General features: G+C 36.8%; 2 protein-coding genes and 1 pseudogene across 7 annotated transcripts in view; 1 reads left to right on the top strand and 2 right to left on the bottom strand.

Annotated features, from left to right (window-relative positions):
- Nucleotides 1–18,918, top strand: part of LOC100461389 (zinc finger protein 737-like) — a 197,315-nt pseudogene that overhangs the window by 113,776 nt on the left and 64,621 nt on the right.
- Nucleotides 5,990–6,504, bottom strand: LOC129051913 (small ribosomal subunit protein uS9-like). Its single transcript, XM_054540085.2, has one exon. The coding sequence runs from the start codon at nt 6,474–6,476 to the stop codon at nt 6,039–6,041; it is 438 nt and encodes a 145-aa protein (XP_054396060.2). The 5' UTR covers nt 6,477–6,504; the 3' UTR covers nt 5,990–6,038.
- Nucleotides 8,812–18,918, bottom strand: part of LOC129051905 (zinc finger protein 90-like) — a 39,866-nt gene continuing 29,759 nt past the window's right edge. For 2 of the 6 annotated variants that reach the window (XM_054540025.2, XM_054540027.2), the window contains one exon: nt 8,812–14,039. In XM_054540025.2, the coding sequence (XP_054396000.2) occupies nt 12,292–14,039 (1,748 nt within the window). In that variant the 3' untranslated portion in view covers nt 8,812–12,291. The remainder of the gene's footprint in view (nt 14,040–18,918) is intronic. The other 4 variants (XR_010138576.1, XR_010138575.1, XM_054540028.2 and 1 more) reach the window with 4 other exon arrangements.

Here is an 18,918-nt window from a genome sequence, read left to right as displayed (position 1 = left end):
AAGTCAGTCCTTAAATGTGATTTGGGAAGCTGTGTTCCAAAGGAAATCATTCGTGGAAAGCTGTTTTTGTTTGTTTGTTTATTTTTTTGTTTTTAATTGGCTCTCATGAAGGGGCATTTTCTGTCTGATGCTTTTAAATAAGGATTCTACTTTTCTTTCGGCGAGCTTCTTTCAGCTTCACAGGGAGAGCCAAATTCCTCTTCATGGCATATAACAAACTGCACAGGCTGGGTGTGGTGGCTCACACCTGTAATCTCAGCACTTTGGGAGGCCGAGGCAGGTGGATCACCTGAGGTCAGGAATTTGAGACTAGCCTGGCCAATACGGTGAAACCTTATTTCTAATAAAAATACAAAAATTAGCCAGGCATGGTGGTGGGTGCCTGTAATCCCAGCTACTAGGCAGGCTGAGGCATGAGAATCACTTGAACCCAGGAGGCAGAGGTTGCAGTGAGCAGAGATTATGCCACTGCACTCCAGCCTGGGTGACAGAGTGAGACTCCATCTCAAAAAAAAAAAAAGAGACTGCACAATGTGGCTGCTTTTCCATTGTTTTTGGGAGACACAACTATCCACATGATTTTGAGAAATTAACACTATTTTTTTAAGTTCTCTTTTTGCATCAAGTCTGAAATGTGTGAGAGTAGTAGTTTCTGTTGCATTTTTTTGGTTCATTTTTCTGCACAGTACATTCTGTTTTTATTACTATATAGTCTTGAAATATATTTTGAAATTTTAAGTATGATATCCTCCTGCTCTGCTCTTTTTCCTCATGATTGCTTTGGCAATTCAAAGTTTATTTTAGTTTCATGTAAATTTTAGAATTGTATTTTCCATTACTGTGAAAAAAAACACTGCAATTTTGATAGGAAGTTTATTGAATCTATAGATTACTTTGGATAATGTGGTACTTTAATAATATTTATTATGTCAATCCATAGACAAAGTATTTTAAAATTTATTTGTATCTTCTCTAATTTTTTTTTCTTTATTGTAAAGATTTTTTCCCTCCTTGGTTAATTTTTTCCTCAGAAATTTATGATTTAATGCTTTAGAAAATAAAATTTTTGCAGTGGCTCATGCCTGTAATCCCAGCACTTTGGGAGGCTGAGGCAGGCAAATCACGAGGTCTGGAGATTGAGACCATCCTGGCTAACATGGTGAAATCCCATCTCTACTAAAAATACAAAAAATTAGCCGGGCATGGTGGCATGTGCCTGTAGTCCCAGCTACTTGGGAGGATGAGACAGGGGAATCACTTGAACCTGGGAGGCAGAGGTTGCAGTGAGCCTAGATTGCACCACTGCATTCCAGTCCGGTGGCAGAGCTAGACTCCATGTCAAAAAAAAAAAAAAGGAAAACAGTAATAATGGTAGCGTGTGCCAGGATTGAGATATCTTCCCAGTATTGCTTTCCCCAAGCCCCTCTATTCCCAATTAACCATTTATTTCATTGTCATTGGGGCAGTGAGCCAAGATCACACCATTGCACTCCAGCCTGGTGAGAGACTGAGACTCAGTCTCAAAATAAATAAATAAATAAATAAATAAATAAGATTATTTTCTTCCTCTATTTTATTAGATAGTTTAAGTGTATGAAACCATACATATACTTGTATGTTAATTTTATATTTTGCTAATTTACCGAGTGTATTTATTAGTTTAGATGGGTTTTAATGTACTGTTTATGGTTTTTTTTAAATATAAGATTGTATGATCTACAAACAGCAGCACTTTAATTACTTTTCTTCAATTTCAATGAATTTTTTTATTTCTTTGACTAGTTCTTCTGCCACATACTTCCAGTGCTATATTAAAATAGAAGCATTGATGATAGACACAATATAGCTTTGTATTGGTGTCTGAATTTGATGGAGCAAACACCTCTTCAAGTTTTCATATACTGATTTTACAAGGTAAAGATCTTCTTTTGTTGGGCCCTTAGTGTGATGAGATGCACTCAGAATTTGTAGTGAAGAGGGGTTGTAGCTTGGTCAGAAGGCTGCTGGTTCTGCTCTAGGTTCCACCTTTAGTTGGCTTGTTACAGGGGCTTGGGTAGTTGTAATTCCCAGTTTATTTTTGACCACACTGCATATCCTTCAGGACTTTGCTCCATAGGGCAGACACTAGGGCATGTTTTTTCAGTCAGTTCTGCATATGGTGGGCCTTGTATCAGGATGTGGATGAATATGGCTTTCACTGCATATGAGAGAGCATTTCCTGAGGTAATTGGATGGGTTTCTATGTAGGCAGAACTGGCCATGAACTGTGGCTCAGGTAAGTGAAACTGAGTCATTAAACTGCTTCAAGGACCACAGTAAAGGCCAAGTTCTGCAGGCCTGTCTACATGGCTGTAAACGAGTACCTTCCTCCAAGTCTCTGGAATGGCAGGACATCTGCCAGACTGTACCTGGGAGGAATTTGGGATGGTTACAGAGTAAGTTCTGAATTCTTACTGGGACCAAGTTGGGTGAACCTGATCCTGGTCTGTAGCCAGGAAGAGGGGTCCTGTAGTTTCCCACATAAATGAGGGCCTGCCTTCTGAATAGAACACTTCTCAATCTTAAGCTTTAACAGTGTTTCACAACTCCATTCCTGGATCTCAAATCTCTCTTAGAGACACTTATTTTGGAGATGGTGTCTTGCTACATAACCCAGGCTGGTCTCGATATCCTGGCCTGAAGCAGTTCCATAACCTTAATGTACCATGTAGCTGTCATTACAGTTGTGAGCCATAATGTCTTGTTCTCTAATAAAGGCATTTTTGTCAGGGAAGGCTGACATTGTTTTGCTGTAAGGGGAGATGAAAATGAGCACTTTTAGTCTTTTCATCTTACTGATGTCACTCTCCCTATACATTTTTACTTTCTATTTTCTATATAAATTTGTCTATAATTTTAGATTCAGACAGTTAGGACAATATGCTAGAATTTGCACGGTATGTCTGAAATAAATTAGATAATTAGTAGGCACTCCATGTTTACTAAAATAATTACTTATAAATTTAAATTTGTGGCAGGCAAAAAGAAATTATAGAATTTTCATCTACTTACTTCAGCCTATATCAAATAATACCATAGTTTTTTTCCTAATATTTGTTTTACATATCAGAGGTTCTAACCCTATTCTGTAAAATAGTTATATATATATTTTCCATATTTAACAATGTAAGACTATTCTTTGCTTCTAAAGTTGGATTGCAGCAGTTTCATTTTGTGTAAGAATAGCATATATTTAAAACATAAAAAGTAACTCAAGTTTCTTTTAAAGGCTTACTTATTGAAAGTTTCTTATTAGAATCTTCTATTTATAAATACACTGCATATTCTCTGAAATTTTACTGCCACACAGTGCATGCCAATGATTCAAAAGATCTGCATTTGATGAGTACACAGTAATAGTTACATATTGCAGTTACCTAGACTATATATATATTTTAGACAGAGACATGCTCTGTCACCCAGGCTGGAGTGCAGTGGTGCAATCTTGGCTTACTGCTACCTCCATTTCCCAGTTTCAAGCAATTCTCATGCCTCAGCCTCCCAAGTAGATAGGATTAGTCACGTGCCACCATGCCCAGCTAATTTTTGTATTTTTACTAGAGAATGGGTTTCACCACATTGTCCAGGCTGGCCTTGAACTCATGACCTGAGGTGATACACCTGCATTGGCCTCCCAAAATGACAAGATTACAGATGTGAGACACCGTGCCCAAACTGAAAAACTTTTTTAATGATACATCAATGTTGCATACCAGAGTTTACGAGTAAACATTTTTCTTATCACTGTCTTGCAGTTCCATGTTAGTGTGTTTTTTCAGTGTAGGTTTTTTCTTTTTTTTTTTTTTCTTTCAGGTTAGGTAAATTCAATCAGCTACTTAGCTCAGTGAAGATTTATTCAAACCAAGCCACACATCACATCACATTTTTTTTCCATAAATGTAAAAATGTTTTTAATAACCTGGCACCTGGGTGTTTTTAATTCTGGTCTCAGCAAACCAGCCTAGTGAGATTTTCTTCATGTATCTAGGAACTGCCAGAAATGCTTGACAACAGTTGGCTGAGCCTTTCTTGCAAAGAAGATTTGACCTAGCAAATAAGAACCACCTATGACACTTCAGTGAATGTTCACTATCACCCATTTGAAATGTGGCCAAGTACCATGTACTATTATATTTGCTTCCATCATCACCATCTGTCTACTAAAAGGAGACCTAGAATTTTTTTCATAACCATAATACCTGGTCTGTAGCCACAAAGACAAAAAGATAAGATTTTACATCACACACTCTTGGAATAAAATAGAGTTCTTGTCTTTGTGGAAGTTCTAAAGAGCAGGTGAGAGACTAAATGACTACCAGGAGCTAGATAATTGCTGTTTTACTATCAAATGTTCATTTTCATTTCTACATTGTCTCAAGTTATGTTAATAGGAAGTAATAACGTTTACTCAGGAAATTTCAAAAAAGCTTATTTTTTCATCAGCCATAATAGTAATCAAAGACAGAGAAATGAAGGCTTTTACATGTCATCATTTATATTTTAGAATTAAAATGCTTCTAGAAATAAAAAAGGAAAGGAAGAAAGAAATATACAAACAAATCAGCCTGGTCAACATGGTGAAAGCCTGCCTCTACTAAAAATACAAAAATTAGCCGGGTTTGGTGGTGCACACCTGTAATCTCAGCTACTCAGAATGCTGAGGCACTAGAATTGCTTGAACCTTGGAGGCGGAGGTTGCAGTGGGTCAAGATCATGGCACTGCCCTTCAGCTTGAGCAACAGAATGAGACTCTGTCTGAAACAAAACAAAAGAGAAGTAAAGAAGCAGATTACTTACAATACCTCAGGTATGGAATCAACATAGGTGTCCATCAATAGGTAAATGGAAAAAGAAAGTGTGGTGTATGTACACAGTGCAATGCTATTCAGTCTTTAAAAATAAGAAATTCTTGTTATTTGCAACAACATTCATGAACCTGAACGATATTATGCTAAGTAAAATAACCCAGCACAGGAAAACACACACAAAAAATTTTTTTGTTTTGTTTCTGAAATGGAGTTTTGCCTACACACGTGATGGTTCAGTGGTACCATCTCGGTTCACTGCAACCTCTGCCTCCTGGTTTCGATTTTCCTGCCTCAGCCTCCCCCATACCTGGGATTACAGGTGCGCACCACCACTCCTGGCTAATTTTTATATTTTTAGTAGAGACAGTGTTTTCCCATGTTGGCCAGGCTGGCCTTGAACTCCTAATCTCAAGTGGTCCACCCACCTCAGCCACTGAAAGTGCTGAGATTACAGACCACCGTGCCCGGTCCACATAATCCTATTTCTATGTAAAGTGTAAAAAAAAAAAAAACAAAAATTAAACTCACCAGGTGCAGGGGCTCACGTACGTAATCCCACACTTTGGAAGGCCCATGTGAACAAATCGCGAGACCAGCCTCACCAACATGAGGAAACTGCACCACAACTAAAAAAGCAAAAATTAGTCAGGTGTGGTGGCACACACCTGTAATCCCAGCTACTCAGAAGGCTGAGGCAGAATCGCTTGAACCCAGGAGGTGGAGGTAGCAGTTAGTCGAGATCATGCCACTGCACTCTGGCCTGGTCAACAGAGCGAGACTGTGTCTCAAAAAAAAAAAAAATTTAAACGCATAGAAGCACAGAGTAAAATGATGAAAAAAAATCCCCTATGACGTTTTTGTCTAGTTAGGAGAGCTGCTTCATTATCTTTCAGAGATTATCTTTTCTTCCATCTTCTGCATCCTCCTGTTCTTCAGCCAATAAATAAAAAAAGATACAGAGAAGACACATTTACTTTTTATCCACTTCACTTCCACTCACTATTAGTCAATGTGGTTACAGCTGAGAATAGCAGTTTTCTGGCAGGGCAGCCACTTCTCAGCAATAAACAGCACACTGAAAAAAAAAGTATAAATCCTTCATAAAAAGCCAATTAACTTTTTTTCCTTGAAACTTTAAAATCCCTCAAAAACTGTTTATTATACAGGTGAATTTTGATAGTCATGATGCGCTTATCGGTAGGATTTCTGGTAGCGAGCACGGGCACCAGGGCCTCCAAACTTTTTGGACTCGCAACGATGGGGATCAGCTACCAGCAGGATCCGGTCATACTGGATGAGGATGTCTTTCATCTCCTTCTTGGAAGCCTCATCCACATATTTCTGGTAATAGGCCACCAGGGCTTTGGAGATGGACTGACGGATAGCATAAATCTGGGCCACATGACCACCACCCTTCACACATACACGGATGTCCACACCAGCAAATCGCTCCTTGCCGAGAAGAACTGGCTCCAGCAGCTCGTATTGTAGCGTGCACGGCTCAATCATCTCCAAGGGCCGCCCGTTCACCTTGATGAGACCATTGCCGCGTTTGCAGTGCACCACAGCTGTGGCTGTCTTCTCGCGTCCGAAGACTTGCACCGATTGCGGCGGGCCCTTGGACGGCATGGCTGCGAGTGTGGACTAGAGAACCTCACTGCGCGGCGCTGCAACCGGAAAAGGCAAAAAGCTATCCGGTTTTTTGCCTAACCGGAAAAGGCAAAAAGCTTTCCTAAAAGGAAAAACAGGCATATGCATCACTAATGCTTGCGGTAAAATAAAGATTCATTTTGTTGATTGCTATTGAGCTCCGGTACTATTTAACCAAAAGCTAGCAAATATACAGCTGACAAAACATATTATTTTGAATAATACTGTGAATGGTTATTTTGTCAATATAATTAAGAATATGACATCACACTAATAGTTTCACTTATAGTTGTACAACATCAAATGCTATTTTTAATTAAAATTGTATTTCATATAAGTATTCAATTTATGTCACCCTCCTTTGCTATTTCAAAGCCTTCTCCACTTTGTATCAGTGGAAAACAGGCCAGCAGTTCCCAGGAAAGCACGTGGCGCTATTGCTACTTTAACAATGATCATGAAGAGCACTTGTTTGGGTGCAACTCATGTCAAACACTGTTATTTGGCTTAAAGTGCTGGTTTTCTGTTTTTTTCTAAATTTACCAGTAATAAAATTCTTAGCTAAGAAGACTTTATCTTATTCAAATGTTTTATGAGATTTCATTGACATTTAAGTGTCTGAGTTATCTGGAATATTAAAATTTTTCATGAACCTAAATTGAATAATATGATCTTTTACTAAAAGCTTTTCTGAGGCAGAGAAACATTTATATCATTTTATTATCATATCGAAGAAGTGTGTTAACCATGTTTTCAGTAGTCACACTGAACACGGCATTCTTGGCTCCCAGTATGCACCGAGTCACTCAGAGGAAATTGGTATCTCTGTAAAGAGGCAGAAGAAAATGCTGAGTGGAGGGACCACACTGCACAGCAATGCTTTCCACATGCACCTATTAGGGTCTTCATTTAATTGGGCTGTTATTTTCATGGCTAGATACTGAATTTAGTCATACTATTTTTTAGCAGCTAATGGTATCTGTTACCCATTAATTGTATACATTTGCTTTTTGAAAAAACAAATCTTTTGTTACTCTAATTGAGACTACATTTACAATTTTCAATTTTTCAATGTTAAAGCAAATCAGAGAAGAGCAATGTGTGTATATAGCGTGCATTTTCCTGCCTATCAAAGTTTTCCCTTCATTGCATTGAAAACCCAAGGAAGCCACCTATAAAATAGTCCCATTCAACACTTTGGCCTGGATTTTAGATTTCAGAAGGTCAAAAACAATGACTGGGCAAAGCCAAAATCTTGTTTTTGTTTCTTCTTGGTCATCTGGCCATTTCCAAAAGCATGGCAATTATGCCAAACCATTGAAAAGATGTGTTTTTTATTAATTTTATCCATTTCCAATGTTTTATCTGTTACTTTTATCATGTTAATTTAAAATAAACTGCATAACCAATCATTCATTCAAGAAATCTTCATATTAAGGTGTTTACACTTTAATCTTGTATTACAGTATAGTAGAATCCTCTATAATTAGAAGTTAATTATTTATGAATTCATTGTTTTTAAGGTTTTTCAAATGTTAAGAACAATTAGGTATGATTTGAAGTAAGTTCAATTCTAGGACATTACCCACTGGTCTTCAAGGTATTTCTGTAATGGATAGTGTAAATGCAGACATGCTGATTGAATTAGAATGAGTTCAGCCTTGTTGGTAGACTATTGGTATCCCAGAGGCTGACCATTCACTACAGCTTACTAAATGTAGTTCCATAATGCCAGAGAGCACTTTTACCCAGGTTACCCTTTTCCTCTATTAATGTGGTCCTGTTGTGGTCTCCTGTTTCTCTTAAGCTATCCCGCATGAGAGGTGATTATTTCTTGCATGAATGAGATTCCCTTTTTTTCCCTCTACCATAGGATCCTCTTATTCTCCCTACTGGAAGCAACATGCAGAAGGGCAGGAATGATAACAATGTACAAATATGTTTTCTGCCATGTGGTCACCGTTAGCAGCTTGCAACATGGCCCACCTAGAAGTCACTTACTTTCAGACAAGCAGGGGTGTTTTTCTATGATGTGTCTTTCTCTTAAAAGCACCTCTGATAAAAGTTTATCACAGTCAGGATAATCTCCATTTTGATAACACAAAGTCAACACATAAGTAACCTAATTTAATGAGTGATTCCCACCACAGTCACACATTTTTTTACACTCAAGGAAAAAGTATTACACAGCAAGTGTGCAACAGACTGGGAATCCAGGGTATTATCTTAGAATGTTATCTACCCACTTGAATAAAATTTAAAGTAGCCTTTCTGCTGTTTTGTTATCTATGTAAACAAAGACATCATGTGCAAATAATAATTAACTACTTTCCAGTTTTATTCATTACAAATATTAGCTAACATCTTTTTTTCTGGCTTAAATTATTTTTTCCTTATATACCAATTTATACATTTGCACACACATAGAACAACAAAAATATATCCAATTATATAATTTTGGTTACATTTTCATTAAAATAACTGTTATAATTTTTTTGTTTGTTTGAAGAGGGCTTTTATTGTTGTACTCAAGAGTGTTATTTATGGAGACAAAATTGCCTGTGCTTCAATAGGCAGATTCTGGAAAGAATAGGGAACATAAGCTATAAAATTTTACATTAATAAATTCAATACAAAGCAGAAAGTATAGATTTGCTTTCAACATTTTGAAGGTGTTTTCTGTTATTCACCAAATTAAAATAAGTTGTTTTGTTTCAATAATTGTGCTTTTCTTCTGAAAATATGTACCAACACAAACTCACACAAACACACTTACTTCATATTTTTCTTATGCCTAAGGTTTACCTTCAGAGTAATATGTGTATATTTCACTCTACAAAAATTAAAACTAAAACTCTGTGTTTGCAGGCAGAGAGACCACAAGTTTATAGAAAACTATGTAACAAATATTTATTAATAGTTTTTCAGGACTCAGAAATGTTGCCTAGGCTGGAATGCAGTGGTGCAATCTGGGATCACTATAAACTCCACCTCCCTGGTTCAAGCTATTCTCCTGCTTCAGCCTCCACATCGGTGTTCCTATGCCTGGCTAATTTTTGTATTTTTAGTACAGACAGGGTTTCACCATGTTGGCCAGGCTGGTCTTGAAATCTTGAGCTCAGGCAATCCAGCTGCCTCGGCCTCCCAAATGGTTGGGATTACAGGCATGAGCCACTGCATCTGGCCATATTCTTTTTATATTTCTGTATAATTTTTATTATGACCATAAAAATAACCCTGTGGTCAAAAAATTTAATTGTACATTTTCAAATAACTAAAAGTGTATAATTACACTGTTTGGAATACAAAGGATAAATGACAGAGGTGATGGATACCTTATTTACCCTAATGTAATTATTACATATTGTAGTCCTGAATCACAATATGCCATATAAAGCATAAACATATACTAAATACCCACAAATACTAATAAATTTCTGTAAGAATAAAAATTTAACCCATGGGAAAAATATTCTTTAATTCAATTAGTTTAAAGCCACTGGCAAAGTGATTACTAATGTTATTCCACTATATGCCAAATAGTATACTGCTACCATCTTTTACCTATACCCTTGAGTAAGGTGGGATAGGTTAAAGTTAGTGGCATAATATGGTGTCATTAAATGCAAAACAGTCTTAATATGGTAAAAAATAAAACAAAACTAGGCCAATCTCAGCACTTTGGGAAGCCGGGGCAGGTGGATCACTTGAGCTCAAGAGGTCAAGACTAGCCTGACTGATATGGTGAAACCCCATCTCTACTAAAAATACAACAATTAGCCGGGCATGGTGGCATGCACCTGTAGTCCTTGCTACTTGGGAGACTGAGACAGGAGAATCACTTGAACTTGGGAGGTGAAGGTTGCAATGATCATAGAGATCGTGCTGCTGCACTCCAGCCTGGGTGAGAAGGTGGACTCCATCTCAAAAAAAATAGATACAACAAAATTAACTTCACACACAATCTAACAATTTTTAAATGTAGTGTATTTTATTACATGAAAGTAAAATTAGTAAAATAATACAGTAATTTAATATACCTTTAACTATAATTCATAATTTCTCTCACTATAATGTAGAAAAGTATTACTCTGAACACTACCTTATACATTACTTAATATAGGTCAAATACAAACAGCCTCTCCACTTATATTTTCATTATGCATCTTACATTTTAATATCCTTTCTCTTTAATAGAAAAGGTTATAAAGAATGCCCAGTAAAGAATCTGTAATATCTCTGATGCAGCAACAATTGATCACATGCTTTCACATGTGAATACAATAGAAATAAAGTAACAGCATAAATTTGAAAGCTCTATTACATCATTATTCACTTTTCAAAAAATTTTCTTCAAGAAAGCAAGTATACTTTCAATGTAATTACAATGCTTCAAAAAACCTTTTAAAGTTATATATAAATAATTTATCTAACAATTTTTGTTGTGGATTCTTTTTTATACTCAACACTCTGATTTAGTGCAATGTCTGAAGTATCAGTGCCTTAGTTATTCTACTGTAAATTCTCTGATATTTACATGGAATTCATTTTGAATTAAATATTTTTTATATTTACTGTTTCTGCAAACATGTTTTAGTTATCAAGTCTCTGGTGTTTTCTAAGCTGTAGTTTTTGAAAAAAAAATTGTTTCCAAATTCACTACATTTGCAGGATTCTTCTCTAAAATTCCCTGTTGTTGAACAAAGCTGGAGCAACTGCTTCAGGGTTTTCCTCTAGTACAAAATGTGTGCAACGAAATCTGTGATGCAAGTAAAAGTAATACAACCCCCTCTATTATGTGTAATGGTTATCTTCAGAATACTCTTCTTCACTTTAAAGGCTTCTATTTTCTGAAAGTTTTTTGAGCATAATTGCATTTTAAATGCTTTTATTAACTGTGAACCACCTTCTATTGGGTAAGATGTGAGTAGGCATTAATGGGTTTTCCATATTTTTTATAATTGTGCAATTTTTCTCAAGGATACTAGCTTTCCTGTGAAATAAGGTGTATGCACTGATTAAAAAGTTTTCCCACATTCTTCACACTTGTAGGAGTTAGGGTTCAGTTATCTTACCTACAATCAAGTGTTGCAATCATATAAAGGATTTGTCAAATTTTCTATTATTTCTAGGGTTTCACACTAGTATAATCATCTTTATGTACAGAAAAGTTGGAGGTGGTGGTAAAAGCACTGTCACATCTTTCAAGTTTGTAGAGTTCCTCTTCAGCATGAATTATCACCATGTCTCTTAAGAACTGAGAACTTGTGGCTGGGAATGGATGCTTATGACTGTAATCCCAGCATTTTAGGAGGCCAAGGTGGGTGAACCACAGTTGGAGACCAGCCTCTTAAACATGGCAAAACACTGTCTCTAATAAAAATACAAAAATTATTTGGGCATGGTGGTGGAGGCTGAAGCAGGTGAATGGCTTGAACCAGGAGGAAGAGGTTGCAGTGAGCAGAGATCATGCCATTGCACTCCAGCCTACATGAGAAGCATGAAACTCATTCTCAAAAAAAAAAAAAAAAAAAGAATTGAAAACTTGTTATAGGCTTTGCTGCATTTTTCACACTTGTAGATTTTCTGTCCTGTATGAATTATGTGTAATAAAGGTTGAGAACTTCCTTAAAACGATTTGTCACATTCTTTATTTTTGTAGGAGTTGTTTCATATAAATTCTCATATTTAGTAAGAGTTGAGGGGTGGTCAAAGGCTTTCCAACAGTCATCACATTTATAGGGTTTCTTTCCAGTATGAATTATCTTATGTTTATTAAGGGTTGAGGAATATTTCAAAGATTTGCCATGTTCTTCACTATGTAGGCTTTCTGTCCAATATGAATCCTCTTATGTGTATTAAGGTCTGAGGACAAGTTAAGAGCTTTGCCACATTCTTCATATTTGTAGGGTTTCTCTCCAGTATGACTTATCTTATGACTAGTAAGCTGTGAGGAGCGCTTAAAGGCTTTGCCACATTCTTCACATTTGTAGGGTTTTGCTCCAGTATGAATTATCTTATGTCTACTAAGGACTGAGGAGCGCTTGAAGGCTTTGCCACATTGTTCACATTTGTAGGGTTTCTCTCCACTATGAATTATCTTATGTGTGCTAAGGGCTGAGGAATACTTGAAGGCTTTGTCACATTCTTGACATTTGTAGAGTTTCTCTTCAGTATGACTTATCTTATGTGTAGTAAGGTTTGAGGAGCGCTTGAAGGCTTTGCCACATTCTTCACATTTGTAGGGTTTCTCTCCGGTATGAATTATCTTATGTGTGCTCAGGGCTGAGGAGCGCTTGAAGGCTTTGCCACATTCTTCACATTTGTAGGGTTTCTCTTCAGTATGACTTATCTTATGGATAGTAAGTGTTGAGGAGCGCTTGAAGGCTTTGCCACATTCTTCACATTTGTAGGGTTTCTTTTCACTATGACTTATCTTATGTTTATAAAGGAGTGAGGATGAAATAAATGCTTTGCCACATTTATCACACTTGTAGGGTTTCTCTCCAGTATGAATTCTTTTATGTGAACGAAGGACTAAGGAGCGCCTGAAGGCTTTGCCACATTCTTCACATTTGTAGGGTTTCTCTCCAGTATGGATTCTCTTATGTGTACTAAGGATTGAGGAGAGCTTGAAGGCTTTGCCACATTCTTCACACTTGTAGGGTTTCTCTTCAGTATGACTTATCTTATGTACATAAAGGATCGAGGATGAAATAAATGCTTTGCCACATTTATCACACTTGTAAGGTTTCTCTCCAGTATGAATTCTCTTATGCGTACTAAGAACTAAGGAGCGCCTGAAGGCTTTGCCACATTCTTCACATTTGAAGGGTTTCTCTCCAGTATGGATTCTCTTATGTGTACTAAGGATTGAGGAGAGCTTGAAGGCTTTGCCACATTCTTCACATTTGTAGGGTTTCTCTTCAGTATGACTTATCTTATGTACATAAAGGGTCGAGGATGAAATAAATGCTTTGCCACATTTATCACACTTGTAGGGTTTCTCTCCAGTATGAATTCTCTTATGTGCAGTAAGGGTAGAGGAATACTTTAAGTCTTTGCCACATTCTTCACATTTGTAACGTTTCTCTCCAGCATGAATTCTCTTATGTAAAGTAAGATGTGAGGACCTGTTGAAGGCTTTGCCACATTCTTCACATTTGCAGGTTATCTCTCCAGTATGAATTTTCTTATCTGTAGTAAGGGTTGAGGACTGGTTAAAAGCTTTGCCACATTCTATACATTTGAAAGGTTTTTTTCCAGTATCTCTTATCTTATGTCTGTTTGAATTTGAAAATATATGAGAGACATTCACAAATGTATCACATTGAAATATTTTGCTCTGGGTAGTTGTCAAACATTGGTTAAGTCCATTATAACCTCCTTTGTGTACTTTACCCTCATCCACACTTTCACAACCTTTTTTTAACTCTAAATTGCCATATTCACGTTTTTCATATCTTCTCAGTATCACTTTTTGGAAGGAATCTTTTAGGCTCTGCTCTGGACAAAGGTCTTGGGCAAAATGAAAACACATAACTGAAAGAAACAATAAGAACACATTACTTCAATTGCTAGATTCTGATAAATACAGGTTACATTTACAAACAAAATTAACCAGGCATGGTGGTGGGCAAATCCCAGCTACTTGGGAAGCTGAGGCAGAGAATTGCTTGAGTCTGGGAGGTGGAGATTGCGATAAGCCAAGATCACACCACTGCACTCCACCCTGGACAACAGAGCGAGACTCCATCTCATAAGAAGGAAGGAAGGAAGGAAGGAAGGAAGGAAGGAAGGAAGGAAGGAAGGTAGGAAGGAAGGAAGGAAGGAAGAAAGAAAAGAAAAGAAAAGAAAAAGAAAGAAAGAAAGAAACAGAAATTTCCACCCAGGCTCAGGCCTTTAATCCCAGCACTTTGGGAGACCAAGGCAGGTGGGTGACCAAGGCAGGTGGGTGACCTGAGGTCAGGAGCTTGAGACCAGCCTGACCAACATCATGAAACCCTGTCTGTACTAAAAATACAAAATATTAGCCAGGCATGGTAACAGGTACCTGTAATCCTAGCTACTTGGGAGGCTTAGGCAACAGAATTGCTTGAACTGTGGAGGTAGAGAATGTAGTGAGCCAAGATCATGCCACTGCACTCCAGCCTAGGGAACAGAGTGACATTCTGTCACACACACACACACACACACAAATGTAAGTTGCCAAGTCTTGTTTTTTTTTAAAAAAAAAAAAAAAGAAAGAAAAACATTGGCACATACACCTTTATTTCTGGCTCCTATGTGCTTCTTAGACACTGGTTAATGTCTCCCATGACATAAAACGTTGAAAGAAGTGGTGATATACATTGGAATGACATTGAGTCTACTGAGTCTAAAGATAAATGTTAGAGAAGCAGAGAAACTGCAGTACCCCAAACAGGCAATGGCTGCAGCAAGTGATTACTGATTATTAAAAAAATTAATAAGCCAATTTAACTAAACAGTAAACACAAAATTTAGACAAGACACATCCTAAGAACATGTTTGAGAAATTCCCAGAATCTCTAGCCAAGACTATTGATTTCAGACTATGCCAGGACAAAGCTATATTATAAAAAGATTGTAACAGGTAGCTTTTTGTCAATGTCCAAATCTCAATCAAAGATTACAATGTACATAAAATATTAGAGAAACATGGCCCAATGAAAAAAATTTCAAAAGCAACTATAAAAAGCATATAAAGTAATTTTTAAAATTCCAAATAAATTGAAGAGGCCAGGGTTGGTGGTCATTCATGTAATTCCAACACAGAGAAGTCAAGGTGGGAAAATCACATGAGGTCAGGAGTATGAGACCAGCCTAGAGAACATGGTGAAACCGTGTATCTACTAAAAATGCAAAAATTAACTGGGCATGGTGGCATGAGCCTGTAATCCCAGCTGCTTGGGAGGCTGACACACAGGAATTGCTTGAACCTGGGAAGGGACGTTTGCAGTGAGTGGAGATTGTACCTCTGCACTGCAGCCTAGGCAACAGAGCAAGACTGTCTCAAAAATAAAATAAAATATGCTGGGCACAGTGGTTCACACCTGTAATACCAGCAATTTAGGAGCCTGAGGTGTGTGAATCATTTGAGGTCAGGAGTTCAAGGTCAGCCTAGCCAACATGGTGAAACCCTGTCTATACTAAAAATACAAAAACTTTGCCAGTCATAGTGGAAAGCACCTGTAACCCCAGCTACTCAGGAGACTGAAGCAAGAGAATCGCTTGAACCTAGGAGGCGGAGGTTGCAGTGAGCCAAGACTGCACCACTGCTTCCAGCCTGACAGAAAATGACTCCATCTCAGATGAAATAAATACAGAAATAAATAAAATATAATAATATGCAGTAAGTGAAATGGAAACACAGACAACTACTGAAGATTATAAAAATGAGGATAACAACAAGAAATATTAAAATAGCAAAAAAAAATTGTGGGTATAAAAATTACAAAAAGTAACTGAAAAATTTCTCAAAAGAAAAAATGATGAAAAAATGAAAAAGCTGAACAAACAAACTAGGATACACATAAAGATATTTATAACAAACACATATATAAGTAAAATTTCAAAATTCACATATAAGAGCATTTTCAGAGCAGCAATGTAGGCAGATGTAATGATGAAGAATTTTTGTATATAACTTAAGTTATTTTTTTACCACATTCAAACACATTGTTGGATCTACTAGAGGTTTTATATAATCCCCCATGGTACCACTAAGAAAATATCTGTATAGATACACAAAAGAAAATTTTTAAAAACCGGAATGCATATTAATACAAAAAAACCCATAAAAGACAGAAAGGAAAATGAGAGACAAAGATACAAGAGTCAAATAAAACAAAAAATAAAATAACATTAGTAAGCTTTTCTCCTTCAGAAAACTATTTAAAATTTTATATATATAATTATCTTTCCAATCAAGACACATTCTTTCAATAAAAAAGTTTGTTAAAAATTTTGTGAAATCAAGATTTAACTTGCCTTTCTACAAGAGTCAGTTGAGATCTAATAACAAAAAAAGACTGAAAGTGGCAAGATGGAAATAGAAATTTCATGTAAATATTAACCAAATGAGAGCAGAAGGGTTCACAATAGTATTACACAAGCTACATCTTAAGTCAAAAACTGTCACATTTTATAAAATGTACTTTAAGTCAAAACTTCAAAAAGATGTTAAACAATATGTAGATTCATTCGCTGGGAGCCTATGACAAATTTGTTTATACATGTATTTATTTGAGTGCGTGTGTGTCTCAAATTAGGGTTTCAAATATATAAAGCAAATACTAAGAAAACGGAATAAACACATAGACAGAAATATAATTATAATAGGCTATTTCAGTAACCCATTTTCTGTTATAATAATAAAACAAGACAGAATATTAGTAAGGGAACAGGGGACTAGAAGACAGTAAAAAACAATAATTTCTAATGAAGGTATAGAGAACACTCCTCAACAACATCAGGATACACAGCCTTCTCAATAGCTCATACAATTTTCTTCTTTATGGACCACCTGTTAGGCCAAAAACAAAGTCTTAACACATTTTTTAAAGCTGAAAATTAATAGATTACTTTCTATGACAAAAATGAAATTAGAGTATAAAACAATAATACAAATAATAAATGTACAAATATATAGAAATGATACAACACATATTCTAACAATTATTAAGATAAATATTGATGACATTATGCAAAATGAGCCAGCCACAAAAAGACAGATATTGTGTAAGATATATAAATCAGTTACGCTCTTAGAAACAGAAAACAACGTGGTGTTTGGAGAGTGCCACGAAATGGGCAGAATTGGTAGTTGTTTAATGTGTATAGAGGTTTAGCTTTGCAAGATAAAAACATTCTAGTGATATATTGCATAAGAATTTCAATATAATTAATATGAACGAACTGAATATTTAGAAATATATACTTCTCACTCTGTCTCCCAGGCTAAACTGCAGTGGCACAATATCAGTTCACCACAACCTCCACCTCCCGGGTTTAACCAACTCCCCTGCCTCAGCCTCCTCAGTAGCTGGCATTACAGCTGCGTGCCACCACATCTGGCTAATTTTTTGTATTATAGTAGAGACCATGTTTCCCCATGGTAGCCAGGATGGTCTCTATCTTCTGACCTTGTGATCTGCCCGCCTCAGCCTCTGAAAGTGATGGGATTACAGGCGTAAGCCACCCCGCCCGGCCTAGAAATATTTTATTATAAATTTTGTTATTTTTTGACACGTAACACATAAGTGAAAATAAACAATAATACCTAAAAGAGACAGAGTTAGTATTGTTTTGAAATTATCTTCAAATCCAAAAGTGTTTCTGACACACAAAAATAAGATAGATTCACAAGGAAATTGATGTTGAAATTAGGAGTGTTTTTGAGACCAGGTCTCACTCTGTCTCCCAGGCTGGAGTGCAGTGGCGCGATCTCGGCTCACTGCAAGCTCCACCTCCCGGGTTCACTCCATTCTCCTGCCTCACCCTCCCGGGTAGCTGAGACTACAAGCGCCCGCCAACACCCCGGCTAATTTTCTGTATTTTTAGTAGAGACAGGTTTCACCGTGTTAGCCAGGATGGTCTCGATTTCCTGACCTCGTAATCCGCCCGTCTCGGCTTCCCAAAGTGCTGGGATTACAGTCGTGACCCACTGCACCCGGCAAAATTAGGAGAGTTTTTATGACTACTCACCTAGACAGGATTAAAAAAACTGTTAGAAGCCGCGTGCGGTGGCTTACGCCTGTATCCCAGCACTTTGGGAGGCCAAGGTGGGCAGAACACCTGAGTTCAAGAGTTCAAGACCAGCTTGACCAACATAGTGAAACCCTGTCTCTACTAAAAGTATGAAATTAGGCAGGCGTTGTAGTGCACGACTGTAATCCCAGCTACTTGGAAGGCTGAGGCAGGAGAATGGCTTGAACCCAGGAGGCAGAGGTTCTATAGTGAGCTGAGATCCTGCCATTGTAGTCCAGCCTGGGTAACATGAGTGAAACTCCCTCTCCAATGAGAAAAAAAAAAGAAAATACATAAAAAACCGTTACAACAAACCTACACAAGAAATACACAAGTGACACAAAACTACAGGGATAATATTTATACAGGAAAAGAAACATAGAAATAATTATATTGGTAATAGACATATGGCTTATTCATATTTAATTTTGCTCCACACTGTTTTAAATGGTAGAGTTAAATATTGTCATATACAATTATAAACTAAAAAATCAAAACACAATTAATTGATGTGATGTGACATACCCAAAAATATATAACACAAAAATATTAAATTGCAAAAAAATAAGTAAAACATGGAATGCAAAACTTATTGGATACCATCAAGTAGATCAATGTATTCATAAAAGAAATTTTAGAATATAGGGAAAAA

Source organism: Pongo abelii, chromosome 20 (assembly GCF_028885655.2).
Source record: "Pongo abelii isolate AG06213 chromosome 20, NHGRI_mPonAbe1-v2.0_pri, whole genome shotgun sequence".
Taxonomy (NCBI): Eukaryota; Metazoa; Chordata; class Mammalia; order Primates; family Hominidae; genus Pongo; species Pongo abelii.
Note: the sequence above shows the minus strand (reverse complement) of the source record. Positions and strands in the feature narration are given on the sequence as shown.

Coding starts and splice junctions, on each gene's coding strand:
- LOC129051913 (XM_054540085.2), bottom strand. CDS start 6,476: ATGCCGTCCAAGGGCCCGCCGCAATCGGTGCAAGTCTTCGGACGCGAG.